Genomic DNA, 19,171 nt, shown 5'->3' with positions numbered 1-19,171 from the left:
CCATTTACTTTATTTCAAGAACTCAATATGAAATGATTTATTTTTTAAATTATAGTATAATAATCCCTGCCCACTCTTATTCAACATAGCGATGAAAATTATTTCATTTGTATAATTACAAAGTAGTTATAATAATAAAATAAAGATCTTGTCATGAAAATAAAAAAATATAACTTTTAGTAAACAGAATTTTTATCTATTGCAATAAATGAATCGTAGATGCAGGGAAAGAAAGAAGGGCGAGTTGTACGAAGAAAAGATAGACAGCTGTCGTTTCGTTTTCAGCTGATTTTTGTGTACGATAGTGCAAGCTGTTTATAGATCAACGATCGAATCGTTTCGTAACGGTACGGTGCTCTCGAATCATTGCATCAATAGGGATAGAAAACTAGGATATAACTAGGTGCATTAAAGAAGCGATTGGTACATCACAACGAACAAAGGGAGATGGTTCATTGAGCGCGGGTGGTGCGTAGCAGGCTGCCGTGACGTCACGCGGCCGCGACGACGAGGCCGATGCGGCGGGCGCGCTCGTGATCTCGGCGCTCCGGGCTGAGCGGACGCGAGAGACACGGGCGGCGCGAGCAGCGCGGAAGGCACGGGGAGGCAGCCTGGCCTCCAGTGACTCGGGCGACGAGGGCGCCGGGCATCGGCCGCCGCGCAAGCGGACCCGCAGGCTGTCGCCGCCGGCCCGGCCCGCAGCCATGCACCAGCCCTGCTCCAACGGGGCGCCGCCCCTGCACCTCAATGGAGATGCCCCCGCGCGCAACGGGGACATGCAGCCGCTCGGCCTCCGCATGAGCCAGACTGACCAGGAGATTGTACGCCTCATTGGACAACATCTGGTCTCCATTGGACTTGAGTAAGTTTACAAATATTAGCAAGCTATCACTATTTTATCTCAATTCCACCAGTAAGCCCACCATACAGCTGAACTTGCCTTTCAAGTTTCGCAACACTTTGCTCTGTCTACCCCAAAAGGAATTGTGATGTGATACTGCATTGCGCATTAGCTGAGCTTTCAATTTTAACTTTAAGCACTGAAAATTGGAAATTGTATATAATTTTTCTAGATATTCATCTTTGTCAGTTAAAGAGTATAACAAGGGTTTAGTACTTAATGTTTAAGTAAGGTATGGTATCATATTTTTGTGAGTCTTATTGTCTTGTAAACAAACATTCCATTTTTGTGTTTCCTTCTGTGAATTGCATGTTTAAGTGGTTTTACCTAAACCAAATTCATTTGGATTGAAATATTGAAATGCTTGATATTGAAGTAAACATGATGTTTGCTTATTTATAGGTTTCTAATTTTGTACAGGATATGCTTTGCTTAGTTTCTTTTGTGGAAATTGGTACAACAAACATTGAATTTCATGGATATTGTATTGAGATTTTATTAAGTGGTTTAACACAGTGCAATGCTTGTATGCATGGTCTCACTCCAAACAACCCCTCTATCTATTTTTCAGTGTGTTTCTCTCCAGTCTGTTTAGTGATTTACATTAACATCTTAACATTTAGTTTTGATATTGTCTGTGAAATGAATTATTCATTAATGAATTTGTATTAACCTGTACCATACTAATTGCTCCATCACTCAAGAGCTGCTTCTTGCTTCTTCTGCTTCACATTATGTCTTTTTACTTCCATCTATATCTATATGACTTAAGAAATACTAGTGGCCAGTTCTGGCTTTGCTCAGGTAAAATGATTAAAAATTTAAATGTTCCTTAAAAAACCCACATCTAAATTTGTTGCGTAATTGTAAAGATCCAAAGGTACATAGAGATAGACAGACAGCAGAAAGCAACATGGTTTTGTAGATGTTGTGATTAGACAACAATAATATGACAACTTATCTCTATCTTCTAATTAAATTGACAACATGAAATATACATAATAAATCAAACAATATTCTGTCATCACTGTGTAAATATTTTGGTAGCTTCCTTGTTTCTTTTGTGATGTCTTATTAAATCAGCCTCTTTTGTCATGGACCCATCATCTGTATTTAAATTTAAGCACTTTGTTTTACTGAACATGGAGAGGGCAAGTTCCTAATAATACTAATAACTTTGTCATACTTAAATTTTACTGCTGTGTCATGCCTCTTTGCACTCTACAAAATCTTTTAACAAAAATCTTAATCCAATTTTGTTTAACTAAACATTTGAGTGACAAATTCTGTTTTGTTTTGTCAACACTAATAGAAGCACAGAGTAGTTATGCAGAATTAAAGAAATATGGGTTTTTTATCATAAATATTATTTTTTGTTATTAAACAGACTATTGAACAGACAGATGTGACAAAGGTCTTTATTTTATAATATGTAAGGATAAGAATATTATTGTTAATAACTTTATTAATTTATTTACATTACTTTTAATAACAATATTTTGGTCTTACATTTGTATCCAATTGTAAATGACACCTCTAAAAATAGAGCAATAATCACGAATACTGATGAGTAGTCTTTCTTCCCAGTAGCAGGATAGCGGGGTTCCCTGTCTATGATGATGATGATGATACAAATGACAAAATATCCTGGATTTTATTATATTTCTTGGTATGGATATTGCAATATGTCTCTTTGCATTTTTATAGGATTATATTATTATTTTTTATGGTTTATAGATATTTTTTTATATTTATTATAGACACAGATAGGTGTATGGGTAAGAATATGTCATTTAGGAAGAAAAATACCCAAAAGTATAAAAAATTTGAATGTCTCTCTTGAAGCATGCTAACTGCAACCGATTAGAGTACGGTAGGAATTCAGTGAATAAAAACAGTATTTGAAAAAGATATGTTGAAATATGACAAATGAGATGACGATTATACCTATTAGTACCTACATTTTATTTTTTGTTGATATATGCCAACTCTTGTTTTTATTTATTTCTGCGTTAATTATTTGACCATTAATATTAATATCACTGAAAGTCATTTATAAGCAGGTCACAGTTATCGAGATCAGGCAAGAGGTGTTTTGTGTTTTTGATAACGTGCGTGTTACTTGTTGGACTATCGCACGTACAATTTACATAATTATCTATCCACAGTGACATAGTTTTATTAACATAACAATAAAATATCACGAAGTCTATGAATATCGCTGTATATTCTAGGTTTCCTTGTCTCGATGTGATATAGATACTTAATAGATTAGGTTCGATAATTTTAAGGCCGGTGCACAGTGAAACGCGATCGCGTGCACTATTTTTTTCATAGTTTTTTTTATAAAATTGCATTTTTTTCCCCACAAGCTTTTATTGTCGTCTCGTATCGCATTGCATTAGTCTGTAAATCACCTTCTGCCTTCTTTTTCTTTATTTATATGCCTTCTGCATACAAGAGCTCAGCCCTGGTGTCGCCTCTGTTAACGTTAACATCGTAAGTACCTATTTCAATGGTTTTTGAATAGTGTCTTACTTCATATTTATTTACTTTAGAACCATTGATACTAGGATTTTGGTAATTACGCATTAAATATTTCATTTTTTATTTAAAAATTAGCGGTTCAGCGCAATTGCATTTTGTACGAAAGTAAAAAAAAAAACTGACTGTTTAAATTACTACTTCTTCGTATGGAGCGCATTGGATCCAAATAGTTTTCCTAATCAAGATTGGTTAGCTGTTAGTGACCCGACCCTGCTTCTAACGGAATGAACAAAATCGAATGAAAGGATTTATCCGAAAATTAGACCTTCAGGCACAATTTTTCACGTCAAATTTTAAATTATTTGTAATTTTCAAGAAGCTATAAACTATTGGAACGTAATTTTAAATCTGTTATAAGTTATGTATAACTTTTAAAGTAATAATTTAATGAAATATCTGATCCACATTAAATTTCCCTTGTGATGAGAGTCATAGTGAATGTGTAGTGATAATGAAATTATTAACTTTTAAATAGACAATCACTTCGTGATAGACTATTCGTATTGATATTCTTATTTCATAGACAGGTATTTCCATGAACCGTTCGCCATGCATATTTAAGTCAGAAAGTACGTGAATGACCTAATTTTATGCTACGTTGAAAATTAATGCACGACACGATCGATAGTAGGTAATTAGGAAAATAACGTCGCGAATATTACCTTACTTCAGGTACACTATCAATGAGAAATACGGAAAAGTTTTTAACTAAGTCACATTAGATACCTACATACAGAAAGTGGTACTGCATGCATAGTAATACAACGGATTAGATTATGTGTCAGTTTCATACAAGGATTTATGTATCTCTACTATCTTTTGCTCGCGACTTCGTGTACGTACTTTGAAATAGGTATGCCAGGTTTCCTCACGATGTTTTTCCTTCAGTGGAACTGCGGTTTGGAAGTCGACAGTTGACTTAATTTTAAGGAAATTTTTGATGGCAATAAGTGATGTATATCTTTTCCTAAATTCAATAAATAATTTTGAATTTGATTGTGTATATTCGATATTCATGACAACATTGTATTTGTTTAAATATCTTTAAGGCTCATAATAAAATACAAAAAATAATACAGAAATGGATGAGTAACTTGTTACCTTTGACCTCTTCCAGTTAACCAGTAAGCATAGCTATGCAAACAGTAAAAATAACAATCATAAATTAAATATGTTTGGTTGCAGTCGAAGCGCGGCGCTCCTGATGGAGGAGTCTGGTCTGCACCTGGAGCACCCGGCGGCGGCCACGTTCCGGCAGCACGTTCTGGCCGGCGACTGGAGCAAGGCCGACCACGACCTGCGCGCGCTGCACGACCTGCTGCGCGACTCGCCGCACGTCAACGCGCAGAGCAGAGCCGTATGTATTAACTATACATTTTTATTTAGTTTCACCTATCCGGATGGTTGTCTGTGATCAAATCTTGCATGTCTCACGTACTTCCGCTTGTTCTACAGAGTTGATTTTTTTCACGTCGCTTCAGTTTCCATGACAATGCATTATTATGATAAGCACCCAGATCCGCACCCTGACTCGTCTTTTGAGGGATCTCCTCAAGAGACGAGTCAGGTCAAAAATTACAACAGACATAAATTTTTTGTCATGCGTCGTTCACAACAAAATGTATGACTGACGACAATAAAAGCTTGTGGCAAAAATGATATTTTTAATATTCATACCTGTAGGTACTCGTTTGCTGTCCAAAATGAGCTATAGGACTTTTAGGAGCTTGCCTTCATTTTCTAACAAAGATTGCTACCACTGGGGAGCGCCCAACACATGTTTTATTAACACTATTGGAAGTTAATATTGTAACTAATCATATGGACTGTCTGGAATAAATACGGAATTTGAATGGTTGCAGGAGATGAAGTTCGTCGTGCTAGAGCAGAAGTACCTCGAGCATTTAGAGGCCGGGCGCGTGTTGGACGCGTTGCACGTGTTGCGCAACGAGTTGACGCCACTGCAGTACGACACGCCGCGCGTGCACCGCCTCTCCGCGCTCATGATGTGCGCGGACGCGGAGGAGCTGCATGCGCGTGCGCAGTGGCCGGGCGGCGGCGTCTGCTCCAGGGCTAACGTGCTGGCTCGTGTTCAGGTACGAGTGATGGGCCTATAACTTATTGTAATTGTTATTTTTAGATTCCGGATGACTTAGTTTTAAATAAACTTGAACATCAATAAGTGATTGGAATTCAAATGACTAGTGTGCGATTAAATTTGGTAATTTGGCTATATGACGTCAACCCTCTTTGGGAATGCTATCGTTGCCTATCAGCTGTTAAGGTTTTGCAACCACGGGAGGATATGAAATGGTCGTATTCTAAGGCGGAACCACACGCCGGATAGCTCGGATAAATAAAGAGCTATTATGATGTTGATGTGCCGCAGGCGGTGCTGCCGCCCGCGCTGATGATGTCGCCGGGGCGGCTGCGCGCGCTGCTGTCGCAGGCGGCGCAGCAGCAGACGTCGCGCTGCCGCTTCCACGCGGCGCCCCGCGACCCCCCCGCCGCCGACCCCCACCACATCCCCTTCTCGCTGCTGTCCGACCATCAGTGCGCCGCCGACCAGTTCCCGATACACGAGCTGCAGGTTCCTAGTTGATACTATTCTTCACAATCACGTTTTTACTGTAACTTTTTTTTGTTATTGTAATTGGGAGGTCTTGGATTTGATCCCTGGTCAAGTAAAGATGGAGAAAATGGGTTTTGGGTGTGTAATTTGTTCACATATCTTTATATTTACAATTAATATGATAGAGCGTGGCTTTCTGACGCATGTATATTTCACCTTGATAAAGAAATAAATACAATTTCTTTTTACACGTACTGTGTGCGGAGGATATTAACTCTTAAGGCGCCGTCTCCACGAGCAAGAGAATCGCGGCGATATTATCGTGGTGACAGCGCCATAGAAAGTGTATAGAAATACATGGCACGACGGTAATATCGCCGCGTTTCTCTCGCTCGTGGAGACAGCACCTAAGCTAAAGTCTAATATTCATTATACTGTATTCAAATAACCTTTATTGTCCCACTGCTAGCCAATGATCTTCCTATCGCCTTCCAATCTATCTAAATTTTATTTTCTATTTTGCATGCTCTTCTGCCTCTTTTAACTAAATGTATTTTAATACATTACTTATTATTATCAGGTACTCAACGAGCATTGCGATGAAGTGTGGTACTGCAAATGGTCACCAGATGGCTCCAAACTGGCATCAGGATCCAAGGACAACACTGTTATGATATGGGACTTCGACCCTGTAGCTAAGCGGCTCTCGTTCAGGTAATAACATCCATACTAATGATTTTAGTTTTCTGAAATAAAGCTGAAAGTTTATAACAATTAATGTGAATCACGGTATTGATCGAAACAATTATGATTAGAACAACAAGACTGACGTGAATCCAAATTGTATAAATACGGAAATCTGTCACGCACGACGAGTACGAATAGATATAGTCAACCTAGGATCAAACATAGCCAACCTCGGAGGAAGTTGTGGCCCAACCTTCGGGCAATAGCTAGTTTAGATTTTAACAAGAAATAGGAATTTGGAAAAAAATTAATTTGGTTTACAAATGAACGGTCAATGAACTGATGCTGTGGTGGGCAGGAAATCCCTGGAGGGTCACTCGTACGGCGTGTCGTTCCTGTCGTGGAGCCCCGACGGCCGCTACCTCATCGCCGCGGGGCCCGAGGACTGCCCCGACCTCTGGATATGGAACATGGAGGTACTAAATTATTTTTAAACTTGGGCGACTTTTTAAACTTCGAACACTTAACTACAAAGGTTCGTGACATCAGACAGACGGACGTCACATCATAAAATCAGAGCCGCTTTTCGAAACTTTCTAGGTTTATTTTTTAAGTGGGTCCCGGGCTGAATGCAACTGGGATCACGAAGAGATGATACAGAGAGAGAGAGAGAGAGAGAGCTTCTTGCAGCTGATGAGTTTGTTTGTATAAGTAAGACATAGTTGAAAATTAATTTAAATTTCTTTTGAACCTTTTGAACGCCGTGACAGCAACGGCGTTTCATGATTGTTTCCGACGAACGTTTAAAGGTGTCTATGGCGTTTGAAGGGTTAAAAATTACTTATAACTTAGTCACCATCTACAGATGTTATTGCAAATCGAGTTAATTAGTGTTGTAGTATTTGTATAGAGAGTGTAACATGTGTATAACGCTTGCAGACCGAACAGCTCCACCAGAAGATGACGCACTCCCAAGAGGACTCGCTGACGGCGGTGGCGTGGCACGCGTCCGCGGACAAGTTCGTGTGCGGCGGCGCGCGGGGACAGTTCTACCACTGCGGCCTCGACGTGCGTAGACTGAGGGCGAAGTCGTTTTGCATATCATTTTTCTCTGTCAAATCCATTCGAAGCGAGACTAGCGAACCAATCATATTGCGGCGTGGTTGACGCTGCGTCACATTGGCGCGCTGTGATTGGTTAGCTGCGTCTCAATGCGAAGCGACTCTATGGTGAGATGTAAATAATAAAGTCGCACTACGCACATGTGCTGGCAATTTTGGACACAACTCCACAGGAGATGATGCACTCTCAAGAGGATTCTTTAATGTGTGGGGTGCTCTAAATAATATTTTATTAAGCATTTTTAGCCATGGGCTATTTCGATTCGGACTGAGACCGAGAAGTTTAATTTATAAACATTATTTTAAGCTTTGAATGTCACATGTCGTGTTACTTGTCAAATTTTTAAAATGATTAGTTTTTATATTACACAAAATCCTATGAAAGTCGTACACAATTCCCAGAAAATACACTTTCTGGATAAAAAGTGCCCTGTGTAATCCATATCCAGTAGGTAGGGCATATCTCAATACTAAATTTCATAATAACAAACATACTCACGAACATTCGCGTTTATAGTATTAACGGGAACTGGGATTTCATTCAATTCATTGCAACTAATTTTGCTAATATTAATTTTGTTTCTTAAAAACAAGTAGCACCTCTGCAAATGAATGTACCTAGTAAGTAAATGAAGGGTGATACAACCGACAACATACCCGCAGGGCGTGGTGATCAACAGCTGGGACGGCGTGCGCGTGAACGCGCTGTCGTGTCGCAGCGACGGCCGCGGCGTGCTGGCCGCCGACACGCACCACCGCGTGCGCTCATACGACTTCTCCGACCTCACCGACCGCAACGTGTACCACATCTTATATATATATATCTATATCTATATCTACCGCGGGTTCTCATTAGTGTTTATTAAATTGTACCATACACAGGTCAAAATAATAAAAAATAGGTCAAAATGTTTTTTGTATAGTTCAGCCTTTTATAAAATATGTTTATTACAACTAGTTGATGTAATCCTTGAGCCATTCCGGTGGCGAGCCGCCTCCCAGATACAGACTGAAGAAAGAGAATCGAAACTTTACACAATTACTGCGTTGTTCTCTGAGCAGTTGTGTTGTGTGTCTGAGCAATGAGGCATGGCGTACCACCTTGGTTATTTGTGACGTCCCACAATTTTATTTATCCAGACACACGTTACTCTCTCTTGTCATTAATCTCGTCCGAGATTTACCTTGCATCAGAATATGCCATTTTAATTTCAAGCATGTAAATCTAAAAATACATACGTTTAAAAATATTCGAAAATATTACAAAATACATAATTTACGGTCGTCGTTATCTGCATTGAGGGTTAACAAAAGAATATTAGATGATTAATTATAGGATTCTTTAGTTCTAATGCTTTTTACTTCTGACATGACTATAATACATCCAAACAAATTATTGCTTTGTCAATTAGAAAAAAGTATTTGATATGACTTGTAGCGAAATACAGTTTTTCTATAAAAAGTAGAAAACGTCTTTTTAATGAACGGATTTTTGATGACGTTGCTATACCAAATAGAATGGTCGAGATTAATGATTTAAACCCAATGTCGGCAACATTGGCCAAGAGTTAACTGCGTCCTCAAATATTTTCTACTTTCTACTGTAGCGTATTGGATGTGTTCGTGTTGCAGGATACAAGAGGAGCACGCGGTAATGGCAATGACGCTAAACGCGGCCGACACGTTGTTGCTGCTCAATGTGGCCAACCAGGGCGTGCATCTCTGGGACATCCGTGAGTTATACACCGCTCTCTCTTGGCACAACTAGAAACTACACAACACTAACGGCTAACTTCGACATACCGACGCGAATCGACAAATATTGCGTAATTAGCATGTCGTGTTTTATATCTATTAATTTTTTAACAATAATATGTGTATGTAAGAAATGATGATGGTAACGCTTTCTGGCACTGTTTATATGAGTATCTTTGGGCATTTCTTCTCAGCAGTGGTCGTTCCGAAATGCCAGTAGTTTTTTGCTTCAATGATGCTTTAACTTTTTTATTATGAATAACGGGGAAAATTCATTGAGGACGGTGATTGAATTAATGCACGTATTGTCGTTCATTTCATGGCTTAGAATTAATATATATATTTTTCATAAACAAATGCATTCTCTCTTTACATACAAAAGAGTAAAAACAAGAAACTGAAATAAAGGACGTTATATATTTAAATGAAACATTTCAGGCGCACGCGCACTAGTGCGTCGTTTCCGCGGCCTAAGTCAGGGCCACTTCACCATCCACGCTACATTCGGCGGCGCGCATCAAGACTTTGTGGCCTCCGGTAGTGAGGACAACAAGGTATTATATAATACCTTTCACTCTTTCTCGTTTGAATGTTTTCCCAGTTCCTTCCACAAACGTTGAGCGTTGAAGATTCGGTTCTGATTTTAACAAGTGGTCGCCTGGCCACCCGGTTTAGTTATGAAAGCGTGACAAACATAGAGACAGACTTTCGCATTTATGAGTATGGTTTGTTTATCCTTACATATTATAAAACAAAGTCCTCTACCATCTTCGCGATAAACTTAAAAACGATTGCACGCATTTTCATGCGATTTTCACCATTAGTTTATCGCGAACAGACAGATTTATTGGGCAGAGGAGTTTGTTTAATAATATGTAAGTGGTGTGTTGTTCTCGTTACTGTGTTTGTATCCATAGGACCCGTGACACAAGCTTAGTGCTCACTGTGGGCCGTTGAGTGTTGTCCATTTATTTAGTTATTGTACATTGTACAGGTGTACATCTGGCACATCAACGGCGAGGAGCCGATCGCGGTAGTGTCGGGCCACACGCGCTGCGTGAACGCCGTGGCCTGGAACCCCGTGCACCACGACGTGCTGGTGTCCGCCTCCGACGACTACTCGCTGCGGCTGTGGGGCCCGCGCGCCCACCAGTGCTAGTACCCGCCCGCGGCTCTCACCGCCACCATGGTCAGTCTTACTTATTCCATTTTATTTGCAGTCTGTCAAGAAAGTGAAGAAATTAAATCATCCTGTGTCCATCGGCTATGTTTTAAAACGAAATCTCAAATATAAAACTACGTTTTCAGGTGAGCGGCATGCGACACGGACTCTTCCACTGCGGACGCAAGGAGGTTCTAGTGTGAACATCCACTTGTAACGGCTTTATTGGGTTCCAAACGTGAGAACGTTGCTGTATTCTCATTGGTATGTTGTCAATTTCAAATGGCAGTGTTCCATCTGACAGTCGTATAGACCTCAAGTTCTGCTAACTAACTGGTGGAACGAAATTTGAAATATAAAAATTTGTAAGCACGAGTTGACGCCGCGTAGTTTGTTGCCTTAGTACAGTGTGTAGGAGCTTTTATTTCTAAATAGCCATTTCAGTGCGTGTATGTAATACGTTAATTATTTTTTTTTACTAAACTACAAACAATATCAATATCTATATAAAAATGGAGTCTAATTATAAGTTTCATGATCATAATTTTAGTATCCTAGTACCCGTCGATCGCTCAGAATCGAGACACATTTGCACCGATTGGTAAAGTAGACGTTAAAAAAAGACCTACAACTGTAGCGGCCGCAATCCTCAGCAGTCCCATACAACGGGCAAAAAAGGAATAAAAGCTCTTATTTAGGAACTAATGTCCATAATCGTAAAACTCATCAATTGTATTTACATAGCAATATTTAAAGAATATATAATAATGTAAATTAAACATAACAAAAATAACTTGTGATAAGTTATTTTTGATGACTATTTCGATGGTTAGAAACGCATTCATTTGTTTTTGTTCCTAACAGGTATTTTTTAAAATCCTGATTTTTATTAAGGATAAATTATACCTATATCAGTTTACACTGATCGTATAAAAGGTGGCATAACTATGTGGTAAATATTTGCGGAACTAGTGAAACATGACAATTTGTATAGATATTTTACCTCACAAAGTTGGAGCGGTTGTTTTTGTGTGTAATCAAATACACATAATACACGGTTAAAAGTAAATATTTGTTAGATAAAATAACTATAGTTTTTAACATGTAACGGAGGCTATACTCTACAAAAATAAGGCTCCGTTACGGCTATGACTGAAAGGGTTTTAAGTAATAAGAAATGGAAACATAAGCTTGTAGAAGAACAGAAAGTCAGCCATGATACCCGCTGTGTTTAGACATTATTAACTGTACTAATATTCATAGAAATATGCACTTGAATTTGGTGAAAATAATGCCGGTAAAATACAAGCGGTACACCTAATATTTTCATATGGCATTCTAGGCGTAAATTGCCTTTGAATGGTCGATAAATTCGAATAAAACTTGTTGGAATTCAAATTTGCCGATACGTAGTGAGATATCAGTCTATGCTTTATATATTTGACTGTTAATTTAATTGGGATACCTAACGTACATAATATTCACTTCACAAGGTACGATATGGTTATAAACTTGTTTAGAGTAGCCTTCTATCCAACACCTCTAAACGTGGTTGATGTACTTCTCATGATGTTTATTGTATGAACTGAATTAGATCTTACGCGAGACTTATATACTAAATAAGTTTATATTAGAGTGTGAACGTTTAAATGAATACTACATAAAAGCGTAGGTTATATAAATACGCCAAATATTGTATAAATGAACTGAGAAAATGTATAAAATTCTTCAACTACCTCTCTTTGACGGAATGCAGTAAACATATTATTTTTATGTTATTAATACATATATATAGGTAAAAGAATATGAAAAAAAATATCAATTTTAATATATCTTGGACGCATAGTGCTATTTAAATTTTTAGTTCACACTCAAAAATATAACGTTACCAATTTTTTACGAAATAAAACTAATAGACCCAACTGATCTTGATGAAGGTTTAGCCCTGACGTGATTTTCAGGCAGCCAGTGTGCATATACGAGTATCGCTAGTTCTGGCCAGTATAGGATAAACTTGCACGTGACCTCGTACTTACTGCTGCCGGCCGACTGCATTATATGGGCTATATTAATTGTCACTTATTTATAGCGAAATGGTACGTTTCGACGAATACTTTATTATCGCGATATTTAGTGTGATTTGGGCCAAACCTGAGAGCAGAAATTTCTTGCGTAAAATTGAATAGAGGTGTTCTAATTGAACACTCGACTAGATAGGATTTCGTAAGCCTACGGGACGCATTTCACTCATAAAATTTATTTGTTCAATTAAATATTACTATCTCTATCAGCTTACGTAAATATAAAGCAGTATTATTGGACAAAGATATTTGATGAATGGAATACGTCCCTACTGCGAGCTCTTAAAGCGAGTTTTCAATTAAAATATTCGTTATATCACTAGTGTGATAAAGCACTGCTAAGTTTATTGTCATCGCGGTAATTAATTTACTCATTTTTTAGACTTGAAACTCAAATTATGTTTTAGTTTAGAATATAATGGCTATAAGAGCTCATGGTACGAATGTAGGGGTGTGACGGGCGTCGCGGGGTAGGCATAGGTCTGATTGTAGATGTAGAGACTAAGGATAATGAATTCTTGTAACATGCTTTTCCTTTCACTATGATATTTCGCCTCTTTCAGTGGTCGTTGAAACTGCATCAAGACTGTACTTTTATTTCACAGAATTTATTAGCCTATGCATGTGTGCAATAGTCATAATATTATTAGATGATACAAAAATTGAACTCTATTCAGAGAGAAAATTTATCAAAAATGTGTGTTGGTGGTAAGAGTTAGTATAGTACTCTAGTTTGTAATTTCTTTATAAATTTATTTATATCTTTTTACCTATGGTGATACAATTCGAGCTTCGTCATTAGTATTTTATCGTTTTATAGGTTTGAAACTATATTTACAGATTTCTTTAAATAGTAGAAAAACGACTTTATGAGGAACTGGGTTTTTGTCATTACAATACCAAATTGTATTTCCCTACTACCAAACATTATTATAACTAAACCGCGGAAAGATTATAACCATTTGCAACATTGTAATAGGTATTTGAGAAGTTCGAATTGGATCATTGTCTTTTATGGCATTGGGGAGTTATGTCAGAGGCGGCGCCCGCGCGTAATGTAGCATTAGAATAGCTCCATAACTTCTTAAGACTTAATATAGCGAGTTGAAGATATTTGCAAAGCTCGCAGCTCTATTTTTGTACCGACACTGAATCTCGCACGGGGTTATATCACATGTTGTAAGTACTGCAGTATTCAGGTCAGATTAGTATGTTTGGTGTGACTTTAACATTTCCACTCTCACTATTTACGAAATAAATATATTGAACTGTTGATGTTTGGATACCCTGTCGCTTGGGCTCGTTGAATTAGGTGTTTCGCCATATTGATAAAGTTAGTTAGCTCTTTTGTTACTGTTAGACATTTATTTTGAAACAGCTCAGATGTGCATGGCCGTACGTTTCGCCGTAATGGCTGATGCAGTCCTTAATTTTCTAATTAAATGATACAGTAACATTGCATTTTTGCATAAAATATACTTACCTGTTTAAATAAGAAATAATTTCGAAGTATACTAATGTGACGATATCACTAAATCGCGAGCGCTCGACAGGTCCACGCGACGTATGAACAAATATTACGCTGCCTTGCTCACCGCCGTGAAAATCCAAGATGGCGTAACATTTTTTCATTCGTTCGTACACGCTGTCAGAGTTTACATACCCGACCGGTATAATTCGCTTATATATAATTAATATTTTTACACATTTTTTCTTAGTTCTGTGTTTTCGAAGTTTATTTCAGTCTTAAAGTTATCTACGTATTCTCATTTGGAAACTAAAATCGGTCAGGTACATAAGTACTCAATCTTAACTATGTCAAACGGCGGTACATTCTTTTATGACAAAATCACTCGGATGGCGCCAGGGCGTGGTCTTGATTCGCCATAGCATTGATTATGTGCAGATGATATTTTTAAATCATTTTAATTTTTTGATCGCTTATATTTTTGAAGTACTTACTGGATAATTTTGTAGACTTACCGCGACTCGCCCGACGGCCTCTGTACCAATGTCTAGCAATAATGTCGTGTGTTTGTTCGTGTGTGCATGTAGCAAGTACAAATGAGCATTCGGTAATACTAAAGTAATGTACCAATAACTATAGCGTAACGGTGGAGAGGGGATAATAAGCCCCGGTTTCAAATTGTTAATAATAAATAATATTATATCAATAAATTTTTTATTGTAACTTTTGACGCATTTCTTTTTAACCTTCTTTAATCTATAATACACCTAGCTTTACATAACAATGCCGCAGGCAATAATATTGTGTTGAGAGATCATGAGTACAGTCGACCATCATGTATGTTACACTGCCTGGATCTTTATGCTCTTGACTGTACACATTTGTACCTCTTTATCCATATACACTTCTGTAATAATCCATACTATATATTGTAAAAAAAAAACTCCTCTGCTGCGTCTGTCTGTCCGCGATAAACTCAAACTACTGCACGGATTTCCATATGGTTTGCACCAATAGATAGTGCCTGAGGATCATTTAGATGTATAATTTATTATGTTTTTCCCAAGTAAAACCGCGACGGGCCGCTAATAAAGGTACCATTTCTACTTTTGTACAATAAAAGTAATTAAAATACTGAAGAAATTTGGCACAGAGATAGACTACACTTTCAGGAGTAACAAAGGCTTTTACAGCGTAAAAATGCGGCGGTTGAAGGAGCTGCTTATTTATATTCTGTCAAAAAACGTAATACCACGAGGAAAGCAGTACATGTTCAATCTGGTAAATAAAATTTAATGGTTATCTTATAACACTTTATTGAGTAAATAACTTATCAGCCTTACATTATATGTACATTACAAATTAGACTATGAATGGAATATTTAAGAGTTTTATATAGACAACTATAAATTAGCAGTTCCAGATTTTTCCACCAGCTCCAACAATGTGTGTAGGGATGTGTCAAACAGCTCACACCTTATGGGCATCTCTAGGGAATAAAATGGATTCTTCAGTGCATAGTCTGAGTACAATTCGTATATCCTCTTGAGTACCACCTCTGAACCTTGCATGTTGGGATCTGTTACCACTATAAATTTCACACCTGAAATTATAAAATGTATGATAGAAGAAATATTTCAATATATTTAGTATGCAACATAAAACATATTTTTTTAATAGAATATAAACATTCACTGTTGATTTACCCTGTTATTCATATAAAAGGGTTAGACAGTAAATATCTTAATAATAATTGATAAGAACTTCCCAATAACTATGATATTAAGATGTTTAATGTAACTAGTAAATGTCTGGGAAGACCACAAACTATATGGATGGATATGATACTCGCTCCATCTGGAGCATCTTATAGGAGGCACAATTTGTATTGCCTAGAAGGCCTAGTGCTTTCAACTCAACAGATTGTGATGATTATATTGTAACAGAACATTTTATTAGATGTTATCAATTCAATGATATGGTGTGCTTTTTAATTGTATATGTATCAAAGGTGTGGAAAACAAGTACCAGTAAGTGTCTGAAAACATGACAACTTGAATGTGTCTGCAGTGAGGGACTCTATCCCAGAAGACTTGGGCACAGGGCTTAGCTGGCTGGCCAGTGCAAATAATGGGTAGAACATGCTGGCCAGGACAATCTTTTCATTTGTTGTGGCGCGAGCTCGACCAAATTTCAAACTCAGGGGGTAGTTTTCCTGAAATTTTCATGATCATATTCTATAACTTTACAATATTGACTAAGTAATATGAGAAAGAAATCGGTGTGCAGAGAATAAAATAAATAGAACTATAATATCAATGTTATTATAGGTTACTTTCTCATTTTCACCTACCTTATTTTCTATGACATCAAAAACATCTCTACCATCTTCAGTAGTCCGCCCATTTACAGGTGAACCATTGACAGAAAGTAGGACATGACCAACTGCAATAGAAACATCAATTTGAAAAATGTATCCATAATATGATTGAACAAACAATGCTACAGAAGTATTAGAACAAAACTACCATAAACTATTTCTCAAAGTTGGACCTTTTGGAAGTCTTGAAACGTACTACTAGTACTACGTACACTAGGTACTTCTGGCTAGATTTTAAAGTTACTGGAAAAATAACAGTTCATCTCCAAATGATATTTTACTTACCGTTAATTCCATCCCTCTGTCCAAAAGAAACTACAACTTTTTTATTTTCATATTGTAACTTCAGGTCTAAAGGGAACCCGAATGTTTTTTCAGTTTCTACGCGGGGAATGACATGGTCGTAGTTGTAGATGAGTCCACCAGATTTGCTGACTATGTATATGCCGTATATCACCATTATTTTTAGATCCGAGCACTTGGTTTTATAAAACAGAAATGTTTTTTTCAAGAAAACTATTCAGCCAGCACAAACCAGTCAAGTTGTTAGTGTTACTAAATGTCAAAATAAAATAGGTACCTATATATAAACGAAATGACGTACATGACTGTGACTGACAGTGACATAAGCACGCACATTCGAGATCCAGAATGGAGCTTAATTTTGGTTGCGAAAGAAGACGCATTTAGCTTCAAGTTATGCTTTTGTTCTATTATAATAATAATTATATAATTACTAGGTACTGTTGTACGAAGTACCTATTAATTCCATGGTTCTATGTATAAAATACCTGGGTAATTTTTTTCTTGTTTGTTGGTCTATGATGTTCAAAGATCAACAGAAAAGAAAATATGAAAAAAATAGCTTGAATCGATGAATTTAGTAAATACCTACCACGGCTTCTTCTACCATAGATTTAGAAGGACCCCCTTATCTCTGTCTTCTTACCCCAGTGAAGGAAACAAACAAAAAATATAAAATATCATAGTCGCTTTTCCTCCCGCGTAACTAGGTACAAGCTGATAATTGATAACTGATAATATTGAACCATTTGTCTTCATGTGAACGACCTGAAACCTATGTATCTGTTTATATTGCATGAGTAATCCATATCATTTGTCAGGAAACTCATCTAATCTAATGAATAAAAGTAGGTACTTTGTGATAATTGCGTGTTGTGGTGAGTCATCTCATCATACTCATACATAACGCATACCTAGTCAAACTGTCTGTGGTCTGCAGCATACAGATATAAATTATTTTGAACTTAGGTACATGTTGTTATGTCTCAGTGGTTCCTTAGCTCTTGAAGAAACTTCGAACTACCGTGTCAAATAAGTACATATCAGTTCTTGCTTCGTTGGAACTACTGAGAACAATGTATCTGAGTGATACCTTTATGTCTCTTGACGGACTACCACAACCAAAAAATATCAGTAATCAGAATTTTCTCTCTCATCGTCTCGTATTCCCTTATGAAAATCCTTTTAAGATATGCTTATTACATTCGGGTCAGTGACGCCGCAATGTTTAGGGTCAGCGTAAATATAAACCATAGAATCTTGACGATTGGACTGTGATTTTACGACCGGCCTACTGCCGAATGTCAACCCTTTTTGGTTGGGAATGTTGTTATTTATCAACAGCCAAGGCTAGAGTCGCTAAGTGTCCTACTATATCCACGAGAAGATAGGAATGGTCCTTCTCTGTCTGCACCAATGATACGTATGTACCTATTCCCGTTGATTTATATACGTAAGTACTAGCCGCACCCCGCAGTGTTACCTGAGTAATTATTTAAAAAAATACTAACGTTTTTACGCACAGTAGCGCTAAACGCGACACGGACTATCAAACTTTTTCACTAAATCCTACATGAGTCACGTACTTTTCGGATTCGGATGTTATCAATACAAAATTTCATAAAAAATGGTTAGAAGTAACAATCATACACTCAAAATTTGCCTTTTCAATATTAGTGGGATGGGATTTATATAGTTACAGGGGCGATATAGGTACTTTGCCCGCGGCAAAATGCGTTTGTTATAAAGACTTGCCCCATATTGCCAGCTTGTATGTATATGTATAACATCTATGATGTATGATATATAAATTATATCGAATATCAAATATAATTTTTTTATTTAAATATCATCAATATCATATCATCAATACATATAAAAAAATTGAAGAAAGGCCAAAATTTGTACATTGGATATGTTTTTTAATTCTTCATGGAATATACTTAGTTACTGATATAGATGACGAAAATATAGTTTTGGAAATTTTTGTCTGTCTGTCTGTCTGTCGAAACGCACATCACTCAAAATCTACTGGACCGATTTGCTTGAAATTTGGTATGTAAGTACCTTATATACCGGGTTACTTAGATACGTTTCAATGGTCAGGTTCCCGTAGGATAGATGAAAAACTATACAACGAAATATATATATATATATATTTCGTTGTACGAAATTTCTATGTCTTTGTATTTTC

General features: G+C 37.3%; 2 protein-coding genes across 2 annotated transcripts; one reads left to right on the top strand and one right to left on the bottom strand.

Moving 5' to 3' along the window:
* The first annotated feature begins 228 nt into the window (after nt 1-228).
* LOC128676320 (WD repeat-containing protein 26-like) lies at nt 229-15,019 on the top strand. The gene is made up of 12 exons (XM_053756372.2): nt 229-862; nt 4,634-4,805; nt 5,311-5,544; nt 5,838-6,038; nt 6,601-6,734; nt 7,066-7,183; nt 7,647-7,775; nt 8,492-8,628; nt 9,461-9,561; nt 10,022-10,137; nt 10,578-10,772; nt 10,892-15,019. The coding sequence occupies exons 1-11, from the start codon at nt 705-707 to the stop codon at nt 10,740-10,742; spliced, it is 1,665 nt and encodes a 554-aa protein (XP_053612347.1). The 5' UTR covers nt 229-704; the 3' UTR covers nt 10,743-10,772; nt 10,892-15,019.
* A 574-nt stretch (nt 15,020-15,593) lies between these two features.
* Trs23 (TRAPP subunit 23) lies at nt 15,594-17,242 on the bottom strand. The gene is made up of 4 exons (XM_053756374.2): nt 16,960-17,242; nt 16,648-16,739; nt 16,323-16,509; nt 15,594-15,897 (listed from the first exon to the last, which is right to left on the bottom strand). Exons 1-4 carry the CDS (start codon nt 17,132-17,134, stop codon nt 15,698-15,700), a joined length of 654 nt encoding a protein of 217 aa, XP_053612349.1. The 5' UTR covers nt 17,135-17,242; the 3' UTR covers nt 15,594-15,697.
* Nucleotides 17,243-19,171: the final 1,929 nt, after the last annotated feature.

This window comes from Plodia interpunctella, chromosome 16, assembly GCF_027563975.2.
Source record: "Plodia interpunctella isolate USDA-ARS_2022_Savannah chromosome 16, ilPloInte3.2, whole genome shotgun sequence".
NCBI lineage: Eukaryota > Metazoa > Arthropoda > Insecta > Lepidoptera > Pyralidae > Plodia > Plodia interpunctella.
Note: the sequence above shows the minus strand (reverse complement) of the source record. Positions and strands in the feature narration are given on the sequence as shown.